We start from the raw sequence: 23,031 nt of genomic DNA, 5'->3' as shown, positions 1-23,031 counted from the left end.
CTTTATTAGGATTAAACTTTGTTATCAACTCCCAAAGTCCATGAGTACCATAATATGTTTCATCATCAATAATTATATCATCATCATTAATATGTATTGGTTTTTTTCCAATATATAATATATCATCTTTAGAATGTATTCCAAATGTAGTATCTGTAGATTTTTTACAATTAATATACATTCTTAGATAATCTGTTGCAATTTTTCCTAGCCTCATACCTTTATTTTCTTCATGAGAGGGTAATAGTTCTTTAGTTTCAGTTATCATTATCTTTTTATTTGCTTCATGATAAGAATTTGAAAAAGTGAGTGCAAATTTATTAGCTTGATCTTGCAATTTAGATATTTCTTCCTTTATTCCAGATTGACTATCAATTTATGGTTTGTACAATTTTATCAAGTCTATCTGTAAATTAGAATCACCAATTCTTTCGTTAAAATCATTCTGTTGTATTATTTTTATTACTGTCCAAGTATTCTTTTACAATTTGATCTCTTTTTTCAGGATCTGTAATTTTTAAAAATGACATTTTTGTTTTTATATAATAAAAGATTAAAAAAACACAACATAAACTTTGTTTGTTTTGTGTTTTACAATACATTTTGGAAAATTTTTAAAAATAATCAATTTCAAATGTTCCACATATATTCTTAATTTCAAAGTCTTTATAAATGATATCATTTGTTTCTAATAATCTTGGAAAATTTTTAAAAATAATCAATTTCAAATGTTCCACATATATTCTTAATTTCAAAGTCTTTATAAATGATATCATTTGTTTCTAATAATCTTAGTATAAATGCAGTTGATAAAATACTTTTTATTAATTTTTTTTCTTTGAAATCACACTCTAATTGAAGTACATATTTATCTATAATTTTTAATTTATCCTTTTTCTTAACATTATTCCATTGTTTAATCGATTCTTTAATCTCCCTTTCTACACTATAAAAATCACTATCTTCATTCCAGATAAGTTTATTAAGTTTATTTCTCTCATCATCACTATAAGTCGTCGGTATCTGAAAGTTTCCATAATCTGTGATAGATATAGAGTGACCTCCTGAATTAGTAATAATGCCTCCTTTTCCGAATCCAAGAAGTTCCAAATAATTTTTTTTATTCAAATCTGTTTCACATGTACTACATTCTAAGAAGCACAGATATAAATGTTGCATATCTTATTACTTGTCAATAAAAATGTTAAGTGACTATTTTTTTATTAAACCTACTTTGAATTACTTTAATAGCCTCTTCTCTTCTTGGTCAATTAATAACAACTTGGTTTGTTCATCAATTTCATTTTTAACTTTTGCTCTAACTTGTTTCATCATTGTCTGAAATTTTTCGAGTTCACCAAGTATTAACTCGAATTCCTTGTCATCTATATGTCCATCTACTAAAGCTTTAGAAATATAATTGCTTATTGTATTTAGTTTTGAATCAGCAAGCTCTTTAATCTTTTCATGCTTTTTGGCTTTTAAATTCATTTTTTTATTAATTTGTCCTCCTATTATTGATAACACACCTGCTCCTAATGCTGCACCTTCGCATGCAATAACTACTGGTGCTGCAATTATTGTTGATAAAAAAACAGTTCCAATAGTTCCAAGGGCCATAGTGCTTGCTAGTAATGCATTATCAATTGCAGAAATTATTTTTACAGCTCTATGATCTTTTTACTTAGCGTTATTCTCTTCTCTATTCTCAAGCTCTATTTCTTTTTGAATCTTCCTAATTTTTTGTAAGCGATATGATTGATCTTGGTTTTTAATATTAGATTTTTCTTCAGGTGCATTTGGAAGAGTTGATTAAATGTTACTGTACATTTTATTATTGTATTCCATTTTAAAATAAAAAAATCAACACAATAGATTAACAGAACAAAAGCAATCTCCTTTTTTATTAACACATCAGAATAAGAATTATTTACAATTGTTACTATAATATCATCAACAGACTCTGCTATTATACAATCTTGTAAACTTAACATTTTTTATCTAAGTTCATGTTTTAATGAAACGAATGCCACACCTTTTCTTACAAATAAGCCAAACTTTAAAACAATATTTTGCTGTGATACAAAATTTTATATTTGTCTGAAAATATGATGTCTTGTTGCGCAAATACATTATATTTTCCATTTATTAATATTGCAGGATGCTGTAAATCTTTATGTGGTTTAAAAACTATAGAAGATGGTTCGGGTTTTTTATATTTGTTTATAAATTTATGAACTGGCATGCTATTTGACATTTTATTATATACAATTTTTATTATATACAATTTTTATTATATATAATTTTTATATTGAGTTTTTTACAAGAAAAATCAAAAAATCATATTCAAAAATGGAATATTAGCAAATGGAGTATTTGGTCCTAATAATAAACCTGAACCTGTTGATGTATAACCGTATCCAGCACATAGGTGCAAACCATTACCTAAAGAACCTCTTTTACTACATGGTCTCAAATAAAAACCAGATCCTGCAGATGTTAATTTAACTACTTGTCCATTCTTTTTCATGTACACAATACCATTTACAGCAATTTTATTAGTCATAGTTGATCCAGCTGCTGAACCTCCTCCTGAAAGCAGTCCTGTTGCAAGTGATGGTATAACACTTGGTGCTAAAAATCTTCCAGCTGTACTAAGTAAAGGTAAAAGTGTACCAATAAATCCACCCTCTATTTTAGAATTGTGTACTAGTTGTGCTTTACTTAAATTATTACACCTGTACCATTTTCATATGCTTTTGCAATTTTATTCTATTGTCTTTTTGTTACTGCTAACACATGCTTACCATTAAGATCTGAATGCGATAATAATACTAGCTCCATAACCATCTTCATCAATTGCTTTTTTAATTTTTCCCAATTGCCTTTGTGAAATATTTACTTTAATATTAGTATATTTACTCATTTTGTTATAGTAAGATTTTTTTTTTTTCCTCTTATTTCTTTTCTCTTTTATGAAATCAAATTTTTCTCCTCGTAAATTCATCAGATTCCCATCGTGATCAACCAATTTAGTTTCCATTTTTAAAATTGTTTTTAGTGTTTGGTAAGTAAATTAAGTTTAACGGTTCTTGGATAATTTTGTATCCAGGACCTGCACTTGGGAAAAATGAATATATAACGATTTCTGTTGGTCGATTTACATATGATGATTCTATTATATCATTTGTTACATTTATACTATTAATACTTAATATGTTTATGATATTATCTGATTCATGAGATCCCGTTGAATATACTTGACTGTTAAAACCAAGAATAAGTCTAATTGAATTATTAGGTGTAAAATCAACTTTATAACCAGCTTCAATATTTAAAGTTGTTTTCAACGTGTTATCTGCGGAAGATATAATACTAGTTTCAACTCCATTAATAATTTTACTATTTTCAGTAATTTTTTCCACAATATATTTATTTATATCATCAATCTCATAACTACCTTTTGGAATGTTATATCTATCCAAGTTGCTCCATTATCTGAACTATATCTAAAATTGTTATTTGAAGAATCAACATTTGGAAAACTGTAGAATGTTTCAAAAACCAACTAATGGCATTTCATTATCTTTATCTTAATTTTTTTCACTTAGTTGTATAATAGGAGCAAAATTAATTTTATATATGACTACTTTTCTCATTTAATATTACATTTTTTTTATATACAAGAAAAAAATTATTTTTTAGAAAATTCACATGGAGTATAAAAATTATTTAAACCACTTCTATATTTTCTATAATCTTTTTTAGAAATAGATCTATAATAACAAATCCATGAGGCTCTGACCAAGCTTTCTTACAAATATTTTTAAATTCATCTTTTGGCATATCATGAGAAACATGATCATTATAAATATGATTTAATTTCTTTGAATCTTGTGGAAATAAACAAATAAAATTTGTATTTTCTTGTATAGTTTGCCAAGGTAACATAAAATAGTTTTTTGTGCAAGATAGAAACAATCTACATTACTATGTCTTCCTCTTATATAATTTTTTTCACACTTACTTGGTTTTGTTAATTGTAAATCATCAAATATCATCAAATTATTCTTATGAATATCAAGATCTTCAGGATCTGGCACATCTTCAGCTGTTTCAAAAAACTTGCACTCCATATCTGTTTTCTCATTTAAATTTTTTGAAATGTCTTTAATTATAAGCTCAGGGTTTGCATTTAATTTTTTTATTTTGTATTGTAACTTGAATAGTTCAAGAATAATTTCTTTTGGTAATTTTTTTTCAAAAGATTGTTTTAATATTTTGTATTCTAATTGAAAAAGAGATTTTCCAAAAACTTGTAAATTATTATAGTCTAACCAACCAGGTCTCAAAAGTAAATTCAATAATAAAGTAGTCTTTCCACAATCCGACTTTCCAACAATAATTCCTCTTAAACTCTTAGGAAACAACTTATTATTATTTCTCTTATTGTTATTTGCATTCCATGACAAATCTATAATATCCATTTTTATATAATCAAGATTTTCATTTTTATATCTAAAAATGCTATACATTTTTTTCTATATATAAAAATGTACTGCGATAAATGTAGAAACAAAACAAATACACTAAACTTGCAAAATGTTGTGAGTAAAAACAATAGAAATATGCAACGTGGAACTTGCACTATTTGCGGAAAAACAAAAACTCAATTTGTATCATCAAAAACAGGAGGAGATTTAGTGAGTTCGATTAACTCAGCAACAAGTAAAATAAAACTACCATGGTCAAAGTTTCCAGGTGAAATGCATTTACCAGGAATGAACTTTGCAGGTCCTGGTACTAATTTAGATGAACAAATAACTTCTACTGACACATAAAAAGAATGGAGTAAACCTATAGATAGAGTTGATAATGCAATCATTGTACTTCTTACAACTATCTTAAAGCTGACTGGGTCAGTTGTAAGTACTCTCCTTGGGTAGAAATATTTTGTCCTGTTGACAAATGTGCTTCTTATGTAACTTCTGGAATAGAGTTTTTTATATCCTTTTTCCAAGTCAAACCTCACTCTTTTCCATGATTTTCCAATTGTGCTTCAATTTCCTATCGTAACCATTACTTTCATATCTATCAGCAAAACAGCTATCCAGAAATCAGACATCTGTTTACTTTTGCTAGAAACCATTGTAAAATATTTTTTGTCTAACGCCAAAGCCTGCTATTTTCAGGTCAATCTGAGAATAGCGGAGAATCTTTAACAGTATTAATAATAAGGCAAAATCTGTTATTCCACCTCTCTTGTATGGATCAGATTTTGTCACCGCACCTTGTATGGATCAGATTTTGTCAGGCTGGAAAAACAATTCAGCCTTGTCAAAGACATGGCTGAATTGTTTTTCCAGCCTGCTTGAAGGCAGCATCTGTTATCCCTATTTTCAAAAATTCTAGAGAGCGATCTGACTTGTCTAACTACCATCCTATTAATCTTCCAAATATCATAAGCTAGGTTTTTGAGTTTTTAATTAACATTTACTTAATCTCTTATCTTGATTCTAATAACTTACTTTCTGATCATCAATATGGATTTCGATCTTCTTGCTCTACTGGTTGGTTGTTAACGGTAATAACTGATCGGTTTTATTGTGTATTAGATAGATGTGGAGGCTAAGTTATTTACTCTCAACATTTCTTAAGCCTTTGATAAAGTTTGGCATCCTGGTCTTCTTCAAAAGCTCTCCTCTTACAGTGTATAAGATAACTTCTTTAAGAGATTATTGAATCCTTCCTTACCAATCGTAGTACTAAAGTTGTCTTTGATGGACAGTACTCTTCTTCATATTCTGTAACTTTAGAGGTTCCTCAAGGTTCTTGGCCTTATACTTTTTTTAATTTACATTAACGATCTCCCAGAACTTCTCATACCTGAGGTGACATTGTTTGCTGCTGATACTACCATTTATTTTTGTCTTGATAACTCTTACTTTCGATCTTTCTTGAAAACCATATATCAAATTGATTGCAAAATTAGCATCTGCTAAGGTTGCATCTCTTTATCATGCTCGCTGCTTTCTTATCTTGGATTTTATTTGTTATCTCTATAAATCTCAAATCTATCTTTGTATGGAATACTGTTGCCATATCTGAAGCAAATCTTCGAATGTTGCCCTCTCTCTTTTAGACAAGGTGCAAAAACACATTGTAAACATAGTTGGACCTGCTCTTGCAACCAACCTCCAACATTATTACATTGTCATAATGTTGCTTCTCTTCTCTTTCTCTTTAATTAAAAGTATGTTAATGGGTGCTGCTCTAAAGAGCTAGCGTCTCTTGTGCTATCTACTAAAGATCGTTCTCATGATCTTTAGTAGATAGCACAATTCTTATCCTTTTACTGTAACTGTTCCTAAGTGTTCTAAAAATTCTCATTTGATCAGTTTTTTCCCTCAAACATCAGTTCTTTAGAATTCTCTTCCTTCATCTTGCTTTCCTGATTCATATAATTTGCAATATTTTAAGTCGTCTGTCAATTGTTATCTTACTCTATAAACTTCATCTTTTCTCTTTCAGTAACTTTCAAATCTAATAGTGGTTGCTTGCAGCGTTGTAGTGGTTGCTTGTAGCCTTGTAGAGGCTTGTAGCCTCTATAATTTTTTTAAACCTTTTAAACAAATGTTTTTTATTTAACTTTTATTAAATTTTGTTTAATCTTTAAAAGATTTTTTCTTTACTTTTTATTACGACATGAATAAGTTACAACTATTTTAATTATTTTTTAACTAATTTCATTTCTATTTTAAAATGACTACATTACAATTTAAAAATATTGTATATAACACTTAATCAATTAATTAAAATTTGTTCATATTGTTAATATGTATATATATATATATAGTTAATATATAAATAATATATATATATGTATATAATTAATATATAGAAAAACTAATGTAACTATAACCATATTTTTAACTTCGGTGTTTGTTGAATACGTTTTTTAAGTAGATTAGTGCATATTTTATTATTACTTAACAAAATATTTTATCTTGTACAAATGTGGAAATTTTTATTTTGTAAACTAGTTATGTTTTAATAATTTATTTTTTAGGAGTATCCTGGTAGCTCTAAGTTAGGTTATTCTCCTGTATTATCGATTTTAAATACTACAAAAGTTGGCAGTCAGATTAAAATTGTTAGAAAAGCTAAATCTAATACTGACACTAGCTATATGGCTGTTGAAGTTTATGGAAAGCGTTTAAGTAAGAATTTGTTTTTATTTAATCAATATCTTTTTATTTTTTTATCAAAAGAAATCATTATTCCTTTAATTTGAATTTGATTTGTGTTTTAAATGATAATTTAAAGTAAATTAAGTTTTTTTTAACAAATAAAAAAACTCATAAAGCTTTAATATTGCAATGTAAATTTGAAATATGTATCCCAGAGAAAAATAATTAAATTTATTAAGTACTTAATAAAATGTGTTTGTAAAATCTATTTAGTTACTCGCTCTCTAGGAACTTATTTATGTTAGTTAGTTTTGCTCATAAATTAGTAGTAATACTTGGATTTATAGTCTGCACTTAATCAGAATAATGAGTTTAATTCAGAACTTAGCAAAAATAATCAACTTTTTTATTCAGCTCTTAGTCAGATTAGCAAGTTTTAGTCAGAAAACTGCTTTTAATCAATATACTTCATATATTTTATTTTATTTAATAATTTTGTATATTTTTATTTAGATCTTAATTAAAATTAATTACTACCCAATTTAGCTTAATCAAAAATAATTAGCTAAAGGATTTTAAAGAATTTTTTATGAAATAAATGTGAAAATAAAAATAAAAAAGCTTTAGTTGGTAATAACTAGATAATTTTACTAGTGGTATATAATTATTAGATTAATAAATTATTAGATTTTTTGCAAATTGAAATGTCCTCAAAGCATATCACATCTTTTCCTATTTTTTATTAGACCATATCTTTTTGTATGATGAAGTCATACAAAAAGATATGGTCAAAATATTTTATATAAAATATATTATATGTTAAAATATTTTATCTAAATGAAATTTAAAATTTTTAAAAAAGTTCAGCATAAGCACAAGATATTCAAATAAAAACTATTTTGAGCTAAAACTTATTATAAAGCCACCAGGTTTTTTATTACCATTTGAGGTTATTTATGAACGGTATGAATTTATGAACAAATTTATGAATGATTTGAAGATATTTGGGATTGTTACTATATTAATTTTGGACATAAGGCATTAGATATTTATTTGATAGGCAATCAGAAATTTTAGATTATTAAACATTTATTGTGAATGTGAGAGATAGTGTGATATTATTCTAATTGTAGATTATTTTAAGTATTTTAGATATTACTCTAGTTTTGAAATTTTTTCAAATTTATTTATGTTGATGCTGCACTAAGAATTGTTAGCATAATTGAAATAACAATGGAGAAATGTATGTGTTTCAAGTCAAATAAGTTAATGAAAGATTTCTATATAAATATTTTCAGAAATTTTGTTTTCAATCAAGTTAATAGTATTTTAAAATAAATTTTAACATATAAAACATTCATTTTGATATTAGGGAAAATATTGACTTAAATACAAACAACTTCAAATCTTTCTTAAACAACAAACAGCGGTTTAAAGTATTTCAATAAAACACTGGGAAAAAAAAAGTTTAAATTATGAGTACATTTTTTTAAAAATTTTCGGTATTATGATATTTTTTGATATTTTTTATAAAACAAATTATTGTAATTATAATTATTATACATAGAATAATTTCAATCGAATTGGTATAATAATTCAAATTGTAGAAATAAATGTTATTTTAATACTAATAGGTTTTGTGAATTTTGAACTTGTAGAAAAAAAATTAAAGCAATGATATAAATAGATCTAAAATAATTGAGTCTACAACTCCAGCAAGTATAATCATCTTTAGAAGCAGATATTCTAATAAGCTACAGTGCTTTGTTTTTTTCTTTAATAAGCTACAGTGCTTTGTTATTTTTTTTCTTTAACAAGCTACAGTGCTTTGTTATTTTCTTTCTTTAATGAGCTACCGTGCTTTGTTATTTTCTTTCTTAAGACTATTATAAAAGTTAGTATATGTATTTATTTTTATTTATTTTTCACTCCAATTTCTAATTTTTATAAAATATTTATTATGATTACAAATTGTTTTAAGAATCAAGATTTTATATTATGGTATAAAGGGTGGCAAAGTAATGAATGGAGCTCTTTTTCATTTGCAATTACTACCTTTGGAACATTTTAACTTTAAATAAATTTTTGTTGTTATACTTAATACACTTTTTTTGTTTAATTTATTGTTTTGTTTTAAATTTACTTCTTACTTACTAGTTTATTGTTTGTTTAATTTAATGGTGTTATGCTTAGCTTAGCTCACTTAGCATATTATAAATTAATAAAATCTTAAATCAGTTTATCAGTTAAAAACAATAAAATGCACCCTTTAATTGTGATTACTTGACAACTACTTAACAGGTTTTTGTATTTTTTTGACACAATGAAACTAATTGAATTAGTAATAATGTTTAAAGATTTTTAAAATATTTTTAATTGGATTCTTAGATAGAAATTGAATGTTTTTGCTAGTACTTGACATCATCTGCTGGATCTTGTTTACTCTTTTTTTCAAAGTTTTTGTAGCTGCTATTCATTTTTTCTTAGAATCTTTTATTATCTGAAGTTCTATTTCTTGCTTTTTAATAAGATTCCTTTTATATTTGTCTAATAACTTTCAATAACTTGGTGCGTAGAACAATTAGTAGAATTTGCTTTCTTAACCACATATTTAATGCCATTTTATTCATACCTTCTTGGCTGTATTGTAGCCAAATCAGGCCAAAATATTGTAGGAGTATCATGCTTTTTAATAAATGTTAAAAGGTGTTTCTTTAAGTATTTTTTTGTATGCAAGTTTTAAAGTTTTTAAATTTCTTTTGCTTATTTTTTTCATCAATGGTTCGCTTTGGAGTTTGTTTTTTTTTATGATATGCTTTATGTTTTTGAGATCTAAGTACTTTTTTTCATCAAAGCTTGGCTGCATTTAAATTTTCTTGTATTACCTTTCTGCAATTAACATGGAATATAAATATTTAAATCTTTTTTCGATTAAGTATTTGTTTACTCATTTAATCAGATAACAATGATAACCAATATTTATTACCTTTACAATCAAATAACAAAGCAGAAGTTTCTGTGTGCAAAAAAATTTTAAAATTTGTTAAGTAATTTTTGAGTAATTAATGATTAAATGGTGCTGATAAGAATATATCATTAATAATTTTTTTTTTTTAATTTGTTGACAAATAGAATAGATTTTTTAGATTTAATGAGAAGACTAGACATTTTTATATTTTCGTTATTTGTTTGATTTTTTATTCGTATTTATAAATGTTGATAACAGCAGTTAATAATATATCAATTAATATCTCAGATCAAAAAGATATTTTGTGTATTTTGGCTGCAAATGAGTTTTTAATATGTAAATCAAAAAATAAAAATAACATAAGTTTGTTTTTTCAAATTTTGTATAAAGATCTTTTTTAAAGGGTCCATATTATTTATAAAATAGAAGTATTGATATTCAGACACTAGTCAAATCTAGGTTGTTTAGGTTGTACACAAAAAAAAGTTTATTACTTAAAAAATTTTAATTTTTTCAGTTCTTTGAGTCTACAGATTAGAAAACAGCCAGAAAACTGTTATAATCTAGGTATTCTATAATATTAAAAAAAAGCATGACATTTCTACATTCCAACATTGTACTGTTGGAATCTAGCAACTAAATGTGTAAACATTTGGATAGATTATGAGTGGAATCTAGTTCTTTCGAAAAGTTAAGATTTTTTCACAAGCTCTAGTTATCTTGACTATACATTGGAAAAAATAGTCAAAGAAAAAAGTTTGTGCAAATAAAACTATTTAAACTATAATTAAAGTATATGTTAAATATCTCTAGCTGATCATGTTTGCACTACTAGGCGACAAAAATTGATAAAGTTATTATCTGTGTGGGAATAGATAGTAGCCAAGGCAGGCCTTGTTAAGAGATTTCGCTGCGTAACGAAAATGCATTTCAAAGTAACTCAACTCAGCAAATATATTTTGTATTGTAAGTTTTATTGCGTCACTCGCGTCTTTTCAAGTACTGCATTGTAATTAAAGTTTTTTTATTAATGCGTTCAAAATCATACAGACAGTTTTTTTTTCTCACTATAACAAAAGTTACAAATAAAATCCAAGTTCCTATTAAAAAATCATTTTTGTAATTTTTTTTCAAAAAGAAACTAAACTTTGTTTTGAAATAAATGTTTTTTTCATAAAACGTAACATAATGTTTGTTTATTTTCTATATTGTTACTTTTACAGTTAATTTTTGGTTAACATATTCATGATTTATTTTCATAAATTAAATGAACGTCATTAAAACTTTACGTTATTGAATTGACAATAAACAAAATATCTTATTTTAAAATATTTACATCAAATAAATCGTGCATTTTTTAAACTATTATGACAAAAAATAATTTATATATTTAAAAGGAATTTATATATTTAATTCCTTAAAATAAAACTTAAAACACTTTATTTTCTTCAACTAATTTTTAACAACAACAAAAAAATTATTAAACAAACTGTTTCTTTAACAAAAAAATCTATTAGTTTACAATTGCGGTTAAATGCTTTTACTTACAACTTTATTTCTTCTGAATAAACATCACATAAATGATATCAAAAGATAATTTAAATATTCTAAAAGAAAAAGTTCTTGCGTTATGCAAAACTGCTTAATGCGTTGGCAAATCGCCTTTTTGCAGGTAAAATACGAGCTGCGTAACTCTTCTTAACTAGGCCTGCCAAGGATCATAATGAATGTTTTTAATTGAGAAGTTAATTTTACATTAAAAAAGCAGAGACTGCTGCTGTTATTAACAAAGTTCTGTTATCGGTTTTTGCCAAAAATGTTAGCTAAAACCAAAACAATCTTCAAATTTTTTATGGAGAAAACAAATTTGAACGATTTAAAGTTCTATCTTGTAGCAAATTTTAAATAACTTAACATAATTGTGGGTTTTTCAGGAGATGGGGTAAATTATTCCTGTTTATTTTGCAATGGCAATAAAAAATAATCTTAAAGAACTGAGACCCTTAAATATACAAGTTTAATATATATTAAACTTGTATAAAAACCTGGCTGAAAATGTTTCCAAAAAATGTTCCATGTAACTTTACAAGAATATTATACATTTATGTATTCCGGTTAAGATTGGTAAAATGTACAAACTTGATATAATTCCTCTAAAAGAGGAATTACATCATAATTTACATTATGTGATTTAACCACAGAAAAACTTCTCAGAAAAGCAGTAGTGGAGTACTCAAGTCATCAAGTTTTGATTTTATTTACTTGTAATTTATACATATAGTTTACTATAATTTTTACATTGTCTTGTACATTATATTATACCATTTAGAATTACAGATTATATCATATAGTATTAATATAGTGTATATATTATACATATATCTATATATCTACAGATGATGTTGTTTTATACAATATACAGATTCTGTTTTATTTTACGATACAATATAATATGACCTTCTTTTAAATGATTTTCTCATAGTTATGTACACCAAACAATTTGTGCTTTTTATAATTTTGTTTGTATATTACTTCTAAACATTTTGTCATAAGATTTTCCAAGTAATCAACTTTTCATCCTAAATGACCAAAATGACTTATGAAGACCATTGTACAACAAATCACATTTTAATTACTCATAAATCGATCCACTAGACATAATTTAACCAACTAAAAAAAATGCCATCATATAGGTATTTCCAAATTTAAAATTTGACCTTTTCAAAATCTTAGGGTGCTTTTTTTGGCTAGAAAATATTTTTTCTTTTTTTTCTAATATTTACTTAGGAAATCCTAATAAGTAAAGATATGCATCCAATGCTTTCATTAGGTGTGCATCCAATCCAATGTTGATTTCTTAGTAATTTGTGGACAGAAAAAAAAATTTTTCGACAAATTCTATAAAGCTAAATACTTTTACAGATCTATATTTAAACTAAATTTTGATATCATTATTACACAATATTTGTAAAGTTAATTAGTATTGTTTTCAAAATACAGTTCTTTTTTTCTTGATTAAAAGTCTAAAACTGCCTTATGCAAGTTCTTTTCATGGTCCATGTGATATACATCTCTTTTATATCTCACCCAAGTGTCTAAACTTAGAGTAAATGACTTATCCAGTTTGTTCTGCAAATGTGGCTTAGCTCCATTAATTTTTTTCTCTAAAGGGAACATGTGGGCTAACATGATATGGACCTTCCATGTTTTGGGTAAGGTGTAGTTATAAACTTTTTTAAACTCTATTAATAAACTATAAATCTATAAAACATGTAAGATATTAACAATCATTTTGAACCACTAGGTCTCTAAGATTATGCAATATCTGTTTCAGTGTATCCAGTTGTTTAGATACTCTGTCTTAAAGGTCAAGATTTATTAGAAGTTGCTTGAATATATATTTATTCTTTGTCTTCGTTGTTTTCAGAACGACAAACTCTTATCATCAGAGTCCACAGGTGACTAAATAAAATCAGTCGACTGAATTTATTTGTTCTATAATCATTTTTTTTTGAACAAAGTATAAATCTCTGTTTATTAGTATTAACTTCTACTGAATCGACTAAAAATTGACTAGTTGAATGTTAAAATTAGTCCACTTTGATCAATTGAATAGTCAATTTAATTGGCAATGGACATCCTAATATTCAACTAAAAGTTGATTTAGTTAAGTAAAAATCTTAAAATCATTATATCTTTTCATTCGTTTTAAATTTTCAATCTCTAATTTTTTGTTTGCTCAATTAATAACAATTGTATTATAACTATTACCTAGTTTTTTTAGTTTACACTTTTAAAAGTTTAATCTTATTCATAGCATGTTAGCATTATTTATGCCTAATTACACTCTCTACTATGTATTTCAGATTGATTGTCCTGTTGTTGGAGCAGCCCTTCTCTCATTGTTTTGCTCCTTTATTATTTAAATGATATGGTATAAATTAGTTTATTATTTTTATTACAATTTATTTCAAAAAAAAGGTTATTCCTTTTATTAAAAGTTATACTTTGACTAAATCAACTTTTAGTTTTAGCTCTGATCAATCTCATTTGTATCAAAATTAGAATTGGTCCAACTCCAATCAATCTAAGCATTAATTATTCAGAATTGACATTTGATATACATCTTTATATTTTAGCAGATGTTTTAATGTTATATTCTTACAGGTGTATTTAAATTTCAACTAATCTTTTCTATCTTTTGTCTCTATCTGGTTATTCATTTTGTTTTTGTAAAAATCAAGCCTTCTTAGGAAAGGTTTGTGGTCGCATGCCTTATATGATCACACATTTAATATTTTGTTTTGACAACTTGGCCATGGCTCTTTGCATGTTTTGATAATTAGAGCGTTTAAAAAATATGTTGAATAAACAAATGTAAAATTAAAATAAATAAACCATAAACTGAAAAAATATGCAAAAAAAATCATGGCCAAGTTGTTAAAAAAATTGTTTGTGCTATTTAAGTCTTGAAACCGTACGCCTCTCCTAAAAAGGCTTTAAGCATGTACAAATAAGTTTTGCATTATAATTTATTATCACTATATGTACATTACTATCTATTATCACTATCAGTACATTATTATCTATTATCACTATTAGTACATTATAATTTATTATTTCCACATATTAAAGAAGGATATGCTTTAATTTCTTTCATGTACCCAGAGTATGCATATGTCTGTACCAATTTTTCAATATTATCTTGGACTGCAATGAGATGTTATTAGTATTTTAATTCATTATTAAGTTAAAAAATATTTGAATTTTAAAACATTAAATGCCAAAAGTTGTTTTAAAAATAACCTATTCAAGCAAAACATAATACATAGTTAAAATTTGTACTGCCTAATTTTAACCCCCTTCTCTGTTTCTAAAAATGCATCCTAGAACTTTATAAATTTTTAAGTTTTAAATAAATATCTAGGTGATGGCATTTTTTAAGTACAACTTTATTGTCGACATATGACACAATGTAATTATTGTTTTTGTTTTTTTAAATAAAAACTTTAATTAACTGTAACTATTATAATAAATTAGTTATTAATTACATACATATACATATAATTACTTATATTTAAAAATTTAGTCTTTTTTTAAGGTTGTGGTGATGTATTTATTCCTGCTTTAGCTGAAATGTCTTCAAAAGTTAACTTTACAATAATGGATGCATATATTGATAGCCCATTTACATGGTGTGCCTTATCTAATGATAGTAAACCATATATAATAATTGAGTTAAATCAAGTTTTTGCAGTATCAGGTATTAATGTGCAAGGCGATTCTAACAGTGATTCATGGGTAACAGAATATCAAGTTTCGTATGGCATAGTTAAGTATAAAATGAAAAATGATACGGTTCGTTCATTTATATTTCATTTTTTTACCTTAATAAAGTTATTTTATTTTTTATATCATTTTTTAACATTTATAAATTTATATGTTAACAATTTTGATAAAAATTCCAGTAAATTTAATTTTAAAGACTACTATACTGTTTTATAAGAATGCTACAACACAATTTTAATGATTTTCTTAAACAAAGTCCTGTTTGTACTTGATTCATTGCAAAGCATTAAATCAAATACACACAGGACTTTGTTGAAGAAAATTGATAGCATAAAGTATAGTAAATAAGATGCTCAACTGTATAATAAACCACTTAAAAGGATGAAAACACTGGTTTCACGTGCTTAGTGGGGTTCCTCAGGGCTCAGTTCACAGACCATTACTGTTTGTATATTTTATAAACAACTTGGTATCACAAATCAAATATAATTCAAAACTTTTTGTAGATGATACAAAATTGATTGGAATCATCAAAGACAAAAATGGTATGATCAATTTGCAAAATGATATCAACTTTATATCAAAATGGTGTGAAATGTCTTTAAATGAGAGCAAATCTAAAGTAATTCACATTGGCAAATAAAATTAAGTTTAACTATCAGGTAAATGGGCATCAATTATCGAAAGTAAAACTTGACAAAAGTTTCAGGGTGGCCACAACTCCTCTAAAATTCTCTTTTTTCAAAAAGTTCCTCTAAAATCCTCTATTATACTCTAAAAAGTTAAAAATATGATCAAATCTCCTCTTTAACTCCTCTTTTTTTTATCATTTAATTGTTGTATAATGTTCAAAATTCTGCAAAACTAGTAAATGTCTGAAATGAGGATTGGATTGTAAAAAATAAATTTAGCAAATCCATCTAACAAAAAATGACATTGTTCACCCTTGTCCAAACCTTAGTTATGTGGAAACATGGGCGTTAAACCTATAAAAAAAAACTTCAAAAATCCGCTATTATTATTCAAAATTTTGTAGTTTTACAAAAAAAATCCTCTAAATTAAACGCAAAATCTCCTCTAATATCCTCTTTTTCTTATAAAAATTTTATGTGGTCACCTTGGACTTGGTAGTGATTATCAAAAATAGAATTTGACAAGGAATTGGTAGTGATTTTCAGCTCTGACTTAAAATAGAACCGCCAAATCAACTCTTTAATAGCAAATGTTGAGTCGCTTATTGGGTCAGCTTAAAAACTCATTCCAATATTTTATCATCACCACTTTTACAATGCTCTTCACATCAATGGTGAGACCACATCTGGAGTATTGTACTTCCATATGGAATCCAAATAGAATAAAAAAATATCAAAGCATTTGGGGCAGTCTAGAAAAGGCCAATTAAACTAGTATGAGAAGTGAGTTGTAACATACAAACATACAAGGAAAGGAAGACAACACTGGAAGACAAGTAAGAAGAAACCAAATACAACAATTTAAAATTAAATATGGACTAATTAAAATAAACTTTTATTCAAAATCATTCAAAGAAAAATTTGTCCATAGCACAAGGCAACCAAACTCTCTAACCAGAAAACAAAACAAGTCTGATGTCTGGTACAACTTCTTCACAAACAGGATAATCAAATACACCAGTAAACTGTTAAAACTCACAAACAAACTTTTTTTAAAACAATTATAACAAATTTACAACTACTATAAACGGCCTTTGTATCGCCATTTCTCATCATTTTAATTTGATATTAATTATAATAAAAAGTTAAAGATTTAATTTAATTTAAATGGATTTAAAACTTGTTAAAAAATTCCTGCATCTTTTTAAACTTAAAGAAAGATAAGAAAAATCTAAAATGAGTCTCATTTTTTTTACAGTTAACCTGAACCTGATCAACCCAATATTCATTTTTGTAGAGGGCTTAAATTTTTATAAAATGATTTGGCAAAAATTTCATTAAATTTATATAATTGATAAAAAGTTTTTTAAAAAACAAATTTTACCTTTATTTAAAACTTTGCAAAAAAAAATAAGCTCCAAACTTAAGCATGTTCATACCCATGTCAAATGAAATTGTTTTACAAACAATCACAATGTTAGAAGCTGATGAACAAAATTATCCCAAACATTTGGTTTTTAAGCTGTTGAGAGCCTTGTTCTTGAACCATATAGCCTCAAAATCCATAACTTATTAATTCATATTATTGATAAAATTCATCTGCTCAACAATCTTTTGTTCATAGACAAGAATAAGCTTTTTTTTTGGTGTAAACTTTCTATACAGCACATGGGAGATTTTGATTTGATGTTCATTATGCTCAAAAATATCTTTAAGAATTATTTAGCGCATCGGTCTGAACCTCTGAAATGTTGTATGATATTAAAAAGGTTATAATTTATATTTTTTGTGATATATTTTATGGCTCTAACCCATAGTTGTTTTTCCTACTTTTTCAATAGTATTGGGGTAATCCATTTAAACCTATGTTTTTAAATACTTGTATGTTTGTGTTTGCTGCCTTGTGAGACTCAGACCAATCAAAAACATCAGCTTTCACAGTGTGTGTGTGTGTGTATATATATATATATATATATATATATATATATATATATATATATATATATATATATATATATATATATATATATATATATATATATATATATTGACACACACACACACACACATTTATGTATATAAAAACATATCTAAAAAAAAGTTTGAGTTGTGTATTTCAATCAATATTAACAAAACAAATATAGGTTTCTATGACAGTTGGATTACTTTTTAGTATAATCTGCATTTTTTTGTGGTTAATTACCCTTGATTTTTTTTGTTTGAAATTTAAAAATGTATAGTGCAAGGAGATGCAATAGAGATAGAAACTCATTTTTTTCTAGATGTTGTGTAGACATGGTTAACTTTAAAATATGTTGTATTCATGTTTGTAGCACACTTAGGTTTTTAGAAATTTCATGACTAGAAGAATTACAAACTTAGTAAAAAATTGGACCTGTTAATGCAAAGTGAAAATTTAATTTTTTTCAAAAAATTAAATATATACTTTTTGTTACCCAACTTTTTAGTCAGCACACAATTTAATAAAAGAATTTTGTTAAAAAACTAACACCTCTAATGTATGTTGTTTATTAAATTTTCCATTATTTACCTTTTATTAATGTGTGTTTAGTTTTTTTTCAATATATTTTATATTGTTTGTTTTAAAGATTTGTTTAGTTTTTTGAATTGAAACTTCGGATTAACAAAAGTAAAATTTTAAGTTGCTATCTTGTTTACCACATAATATCTTGTCATCTTGATATCTTTGATACTTTGATACTTTTCCTAATATCTTTAATAATTAGTATCTTTAATAATTATTATTACTTTATTTTCTATTATTATAATATCTTGCTTTACCACTTAAAACTATTTGATAATTAAAATTTGAATTTAATTGTTTACTAGTTTATTTGAACCTGCTTTCACATCATTTTTAATTAATTTTTTTTTTCAAGTTTTTTTGTTTTTTTATTTGCTTATGTTTTTATACAATAGTTTAAATATGTATTGAAGTCAGTTATATTCAATTTTATTCTTGTTAAATTTAAATTTTATAATTAAATTAATATATAATAAAATCTACATTTTGCACCAATATTAACGTACTTGCTGATTCTAATGTTTCTAAATACGTTAAATTATTCTGTAATGGAAGTGATTGATTTCAAAAGTAAACATGATTCACAGGGCAACACCTGTTGCATTTTTAAATAAAAAATTTTTGGATAAAAGTTCAAGAGTAAAAAATTTTAAAGGAAAATTTAACTACTTATTATTAATAATTTTTTTTTTAGAATTTATATATTGGAAGTAAAGGGCGCATATTTCCTTATACTATTAACTGGTTTCCAAGTTTGTACCTAGCAAAGTATATAAAAGTAATGCCTAAATCTTGGAACAACAATTGTTGTATGCGTATTCATGTTAGAGGATGCACAAAATGTAAGTTATATTTCTTTGAGTATGCATGTGTAAAGAAAAGCATTTATCAACACTGAAATTTAACAACAATAATTGTGAGTTTTTTTAAAGTATTGAGTGATAATGAAACAAGTACTCACTATTACCAAGTCAGTCTCACTTTAAAATGACTAAAATGAAGTTATTATAAATTTAAGATAAATAATAAACTAATTAAGATAAGAAATAGTTAATAAGTATTTTATTTTTTATTTTTTATTGCTTACCGAGCTTAAATTCCAAAAAAATATATTAGTTAAAATCTTTATGATGTAAATAAATAAACTACTGCTAAAACTTTAAGGTATTACCACACAATGTGGTATATAAAAATTTAACTTTATATACCACATTGTGTGGTAAATGCATTGACTCTATGGTTAAAAAAACCATATAGTCAATGCAAAGTTAACTTTGCTTTGACTATATAGTTTTTGTAAAAGGTCAGTTGTGTAAGATTATCTAAAAAGACAAAAAGTAGAGGGCTGTATTTGTTGCCATCATATTTTTTTATTTATACATCATATTTTTAATCATCATTATTGAAATATCAGCTGTATAATGTCAAGGGGTTGCAGTTATCAACTTAGTTTTGTTTTAGTTGAAATTCACCAGCCACTTTGAGCACCTAATTGTCACAGAAAAGAATCACATTTAAGATTGGCTGCCTGATCTAATTGATAAAAAAATGGCAACTTTTTATTAGGGCATATATGTATATATATATATATAATAGTATAAACAACAAATAGAGCAAATAGACAAATATATTGTTGCATAGGTTGCATTAAAAAATTATATTTATATTGAAAAAAACAACATTTTTATTGCTGAATCAGCAAACATTTGCTTAAAACATCGCTTTTTTAAAACAAAGTGCTTGAGTTATTTGTACATTTGTTTCACATTAACTTTGGTATAAATGGTATACAGGATATATATAAAATTAGTATCTGAACTTGTAAAAACTTGAAACTGTTTTTAGATTCACAACGACAACTCCGCACATTTAGAAAATTTAAGTGATAAAAGTTATAGAAAATCATCCCATACTTTCTTAAATACTTAAATTACTTATTGAATTCCTGAAAATTTAATTCAAAAATTATTAATATCCTGAATCATGTGTGTTTTAAGTTTGAAAAATTACAAACAATAAAAATATTTTTAAAATAGTCATTTAGAACAACTTTCTACTCCTTTGCTCCTTTTTATCAATAATTCCCTAGCACCTACTTGATAAGTTAAACATTGTCAGTTGATTTTTTTTTTTTCAACAAAAATTTTGGCCCAAAACAACCAAAGAACTTTGTTGTTAAAGGCATTACTAAGGGTAAAATTGTGTACATCTCTTCAAAGGTAATAAGTTAAAAATCTTAATTAAAAAAAAAAAACATGTAAAAGAAAAATAGTAAATTAAAAAAATAAAAAGTTTTTGTAAAAAACACCAATTTCTTTTTTAAACTAATAACAAAAAATTTAAAAAAGAAACTTGAAAGGTAAGATTTAAAATGAGTTTTTTAAAACTGCAATTTGAAAAGGAATAATTCAATACTTTTCCAAGATACACAACATAAAGACCTCTTATGTTGCTTATTATAAAGAATTTCTCTCAAAACCATGACAGGACTCTTGTCCATACCACAAGTTGTATAAAAGTTTAGGTGATAAATAATTTTAGCAACCGAAACCAGAGTGATTAGCATTAATAAAAATGTATTAACTTGTTTATTCAGAATATTAGAAAGTGTTATTAGATTCAAGTAATGAGTTAAAGAAAAATCAATAGAGTTTTGTTAATGACAAATTTACCAGAAACCTTTAAAACCTAGTTTTTAAGGTAAAATATAAAAATCAGCAAGCTGAATAATGGACATTTAGGACATTAAGATATAAGGACATTTATGGACATTATAGAATAATGGACATTTATGAGAATACCTTTTTTGCAGCAATTTTTCGCAATGATAAAAAGACCTCTGATTTAAAAAAAAAAAAATTTAGATAAATAAAACAGAAAAAATTATTGCAGTTAAAAAAAGAAGTTGCACAAGAAGGAACACCAAGAGGTAGAGTGAGGCTAAATTTAAATGCATTTAAACTTTTAATAATTAAAATTTTTTGGTCAGCTCTGAGTTTTAATTATATTACGTTATTATTTAATTATATTACGTTATGTTAAAAATAATACAAGTTCGTAAATTTATAAAGAAAAAATCCATTAAAAAACTTTTATCTCTTAAATTCCATTTTAATTTCATTAAAATTCCAATTAAAATTTATTAAAAAACATTTATCTCTTAATAACTTTGTTTTAAAGCTCTTATTATATGCGTACTTTAGAAAATAGCGCATGATGGACCAGCAGTAGTCAGGATGCATATTTTAATCACAAAAAGCATGATAGTACATAACATGCTAATTCTAATGGATACACTCACACTGGTTCTTTCTCATTTTTTATAAAATTTCAGGAATCCTGTCCAGGTGATTATGGAGAATATAGTTTTATGATCATATAGACAATTTAAGTAACTTCAAAGATCATCTTCATCGAAAATACAAAGAAAAAGAAAACACAAAGAAATAAAATGATAATGAGGTTTAATTAGGTGTATCAATCTGGAAGTAAATCGAATAATTAGAGAAATTATTCAATTAATGATGTACAGTAATTTGTTTTTGACATTAGCTGATGAAATTGAACAAATGTCTTCAATATAAAATGCACTCAAAGAATTCAAAATTGTTTTTGAATTCTTTGAGTGCATTTTCAATGGGGTTCAGTTCGAGTGACTGAGCAGACCACTCTATAGCTTTATCTTTTAACTTTACTAATGTTTTTATAATATTATGGTAAAATCTTTTAAATAAACTAACAACTTCTTATGATTGTTTAATAAATATGCACATTTAATTTAAGTTATAGTGTTTTTTTAGTAATTTAAAAATAGTAAGTTTTAAAACTAGTAAATTGTTATGTAATAAAAAAAAACAGTTGAACTTTTTTTTAAACCAATGAATGTTTTGTTTAAACATACATTTTTAAACATACATTTATTTGTAGAAATTAATAAATAATGATGGATAAATATTTTTAAAATGGTTTTATCATAAAAAATATGTAGTTATATTATTAAAAAAAACTATATATAATATTCATCAATACTATATATAATAAATTATAATCCGCTATTTGTTACTTTATTTAAAAGCATTTTAATAATATAAAAGTATTAGTAAAGATCAAAGTTATTTAATCATAACTTCGGTTTTAAAAAAAAAAAAAAAAATTTTAATTTTTTGTTTTTTTGAGTGTATTAACTTAAATGATTCCTATGTAAATTTTCTTTCAAGAGCTTATCATTATATAATATAAATTTTAATGAAAAGTACTCATGTCACAAAATCTTCAGATCTTATTCTTAACAACATGAAACAAAAAACAATTGACAATTAAGTTTGAATTATGAAAATCAAAAAGAAATATATTTAAGCTGCACAAACATTTATGAGATTTAAAAATGTCATAAACAATCCAAGAGGA

At 25.2% G+C, this 23,031-nt stretch overlaps 1 protein-coding gene across 3 annotated transcripts in view; it reads left to right on the top strand.

The window, feature by feature from the left end:
* Window positions 1-23,031, top strand: part of LOC136088947 (receptor-type tyrosine-protein phosphatase alpha-like) — a 165,485-nt gene that overhangs the window by 86,458 nt on the left and 55,996 nt on the right. For all 3 annotated transcript variants that reach the window (XM_065814232.1, XM_065814231.1, XM_065814233.1), the window contains 3 exons: window positions 7,070-7,220; window positions 15,260-15,516; window positions 19,319-19,466. In XM_065814232.1, coding sequence (XP_065670304.1) covers window positions 7,070-7,220; window positions 15,260-15,516; window positions 19,319-19,466 — 556 coding nt within the window. The remainder of the gene's footprint in view (window positions 1-7,069; window positions 7,221-15,259; window positions 15,517-19,318; window positions 19,467-23,031) is intronic.

Source organism: Hydra vulgaris, chromosome 12 (genome assembly GCF_038396675.1).
Source record: "Hydra vulgaris chromosome 12, alternate assembly HydraT2T_AEP".
In the NCBI taxonomy this organism is placed as follows: domain Eukaryota; kingdom Metazoa; phylum Cnidaria; class Hydrozoa; order Anthoathecata; family Hydridae; genus Hydra; species Hydra vulgaris.
Note: the sequence above shows the minus strand (reverse complement) of the source record. Positions and strands in the feature narration are given on the sequence as shown.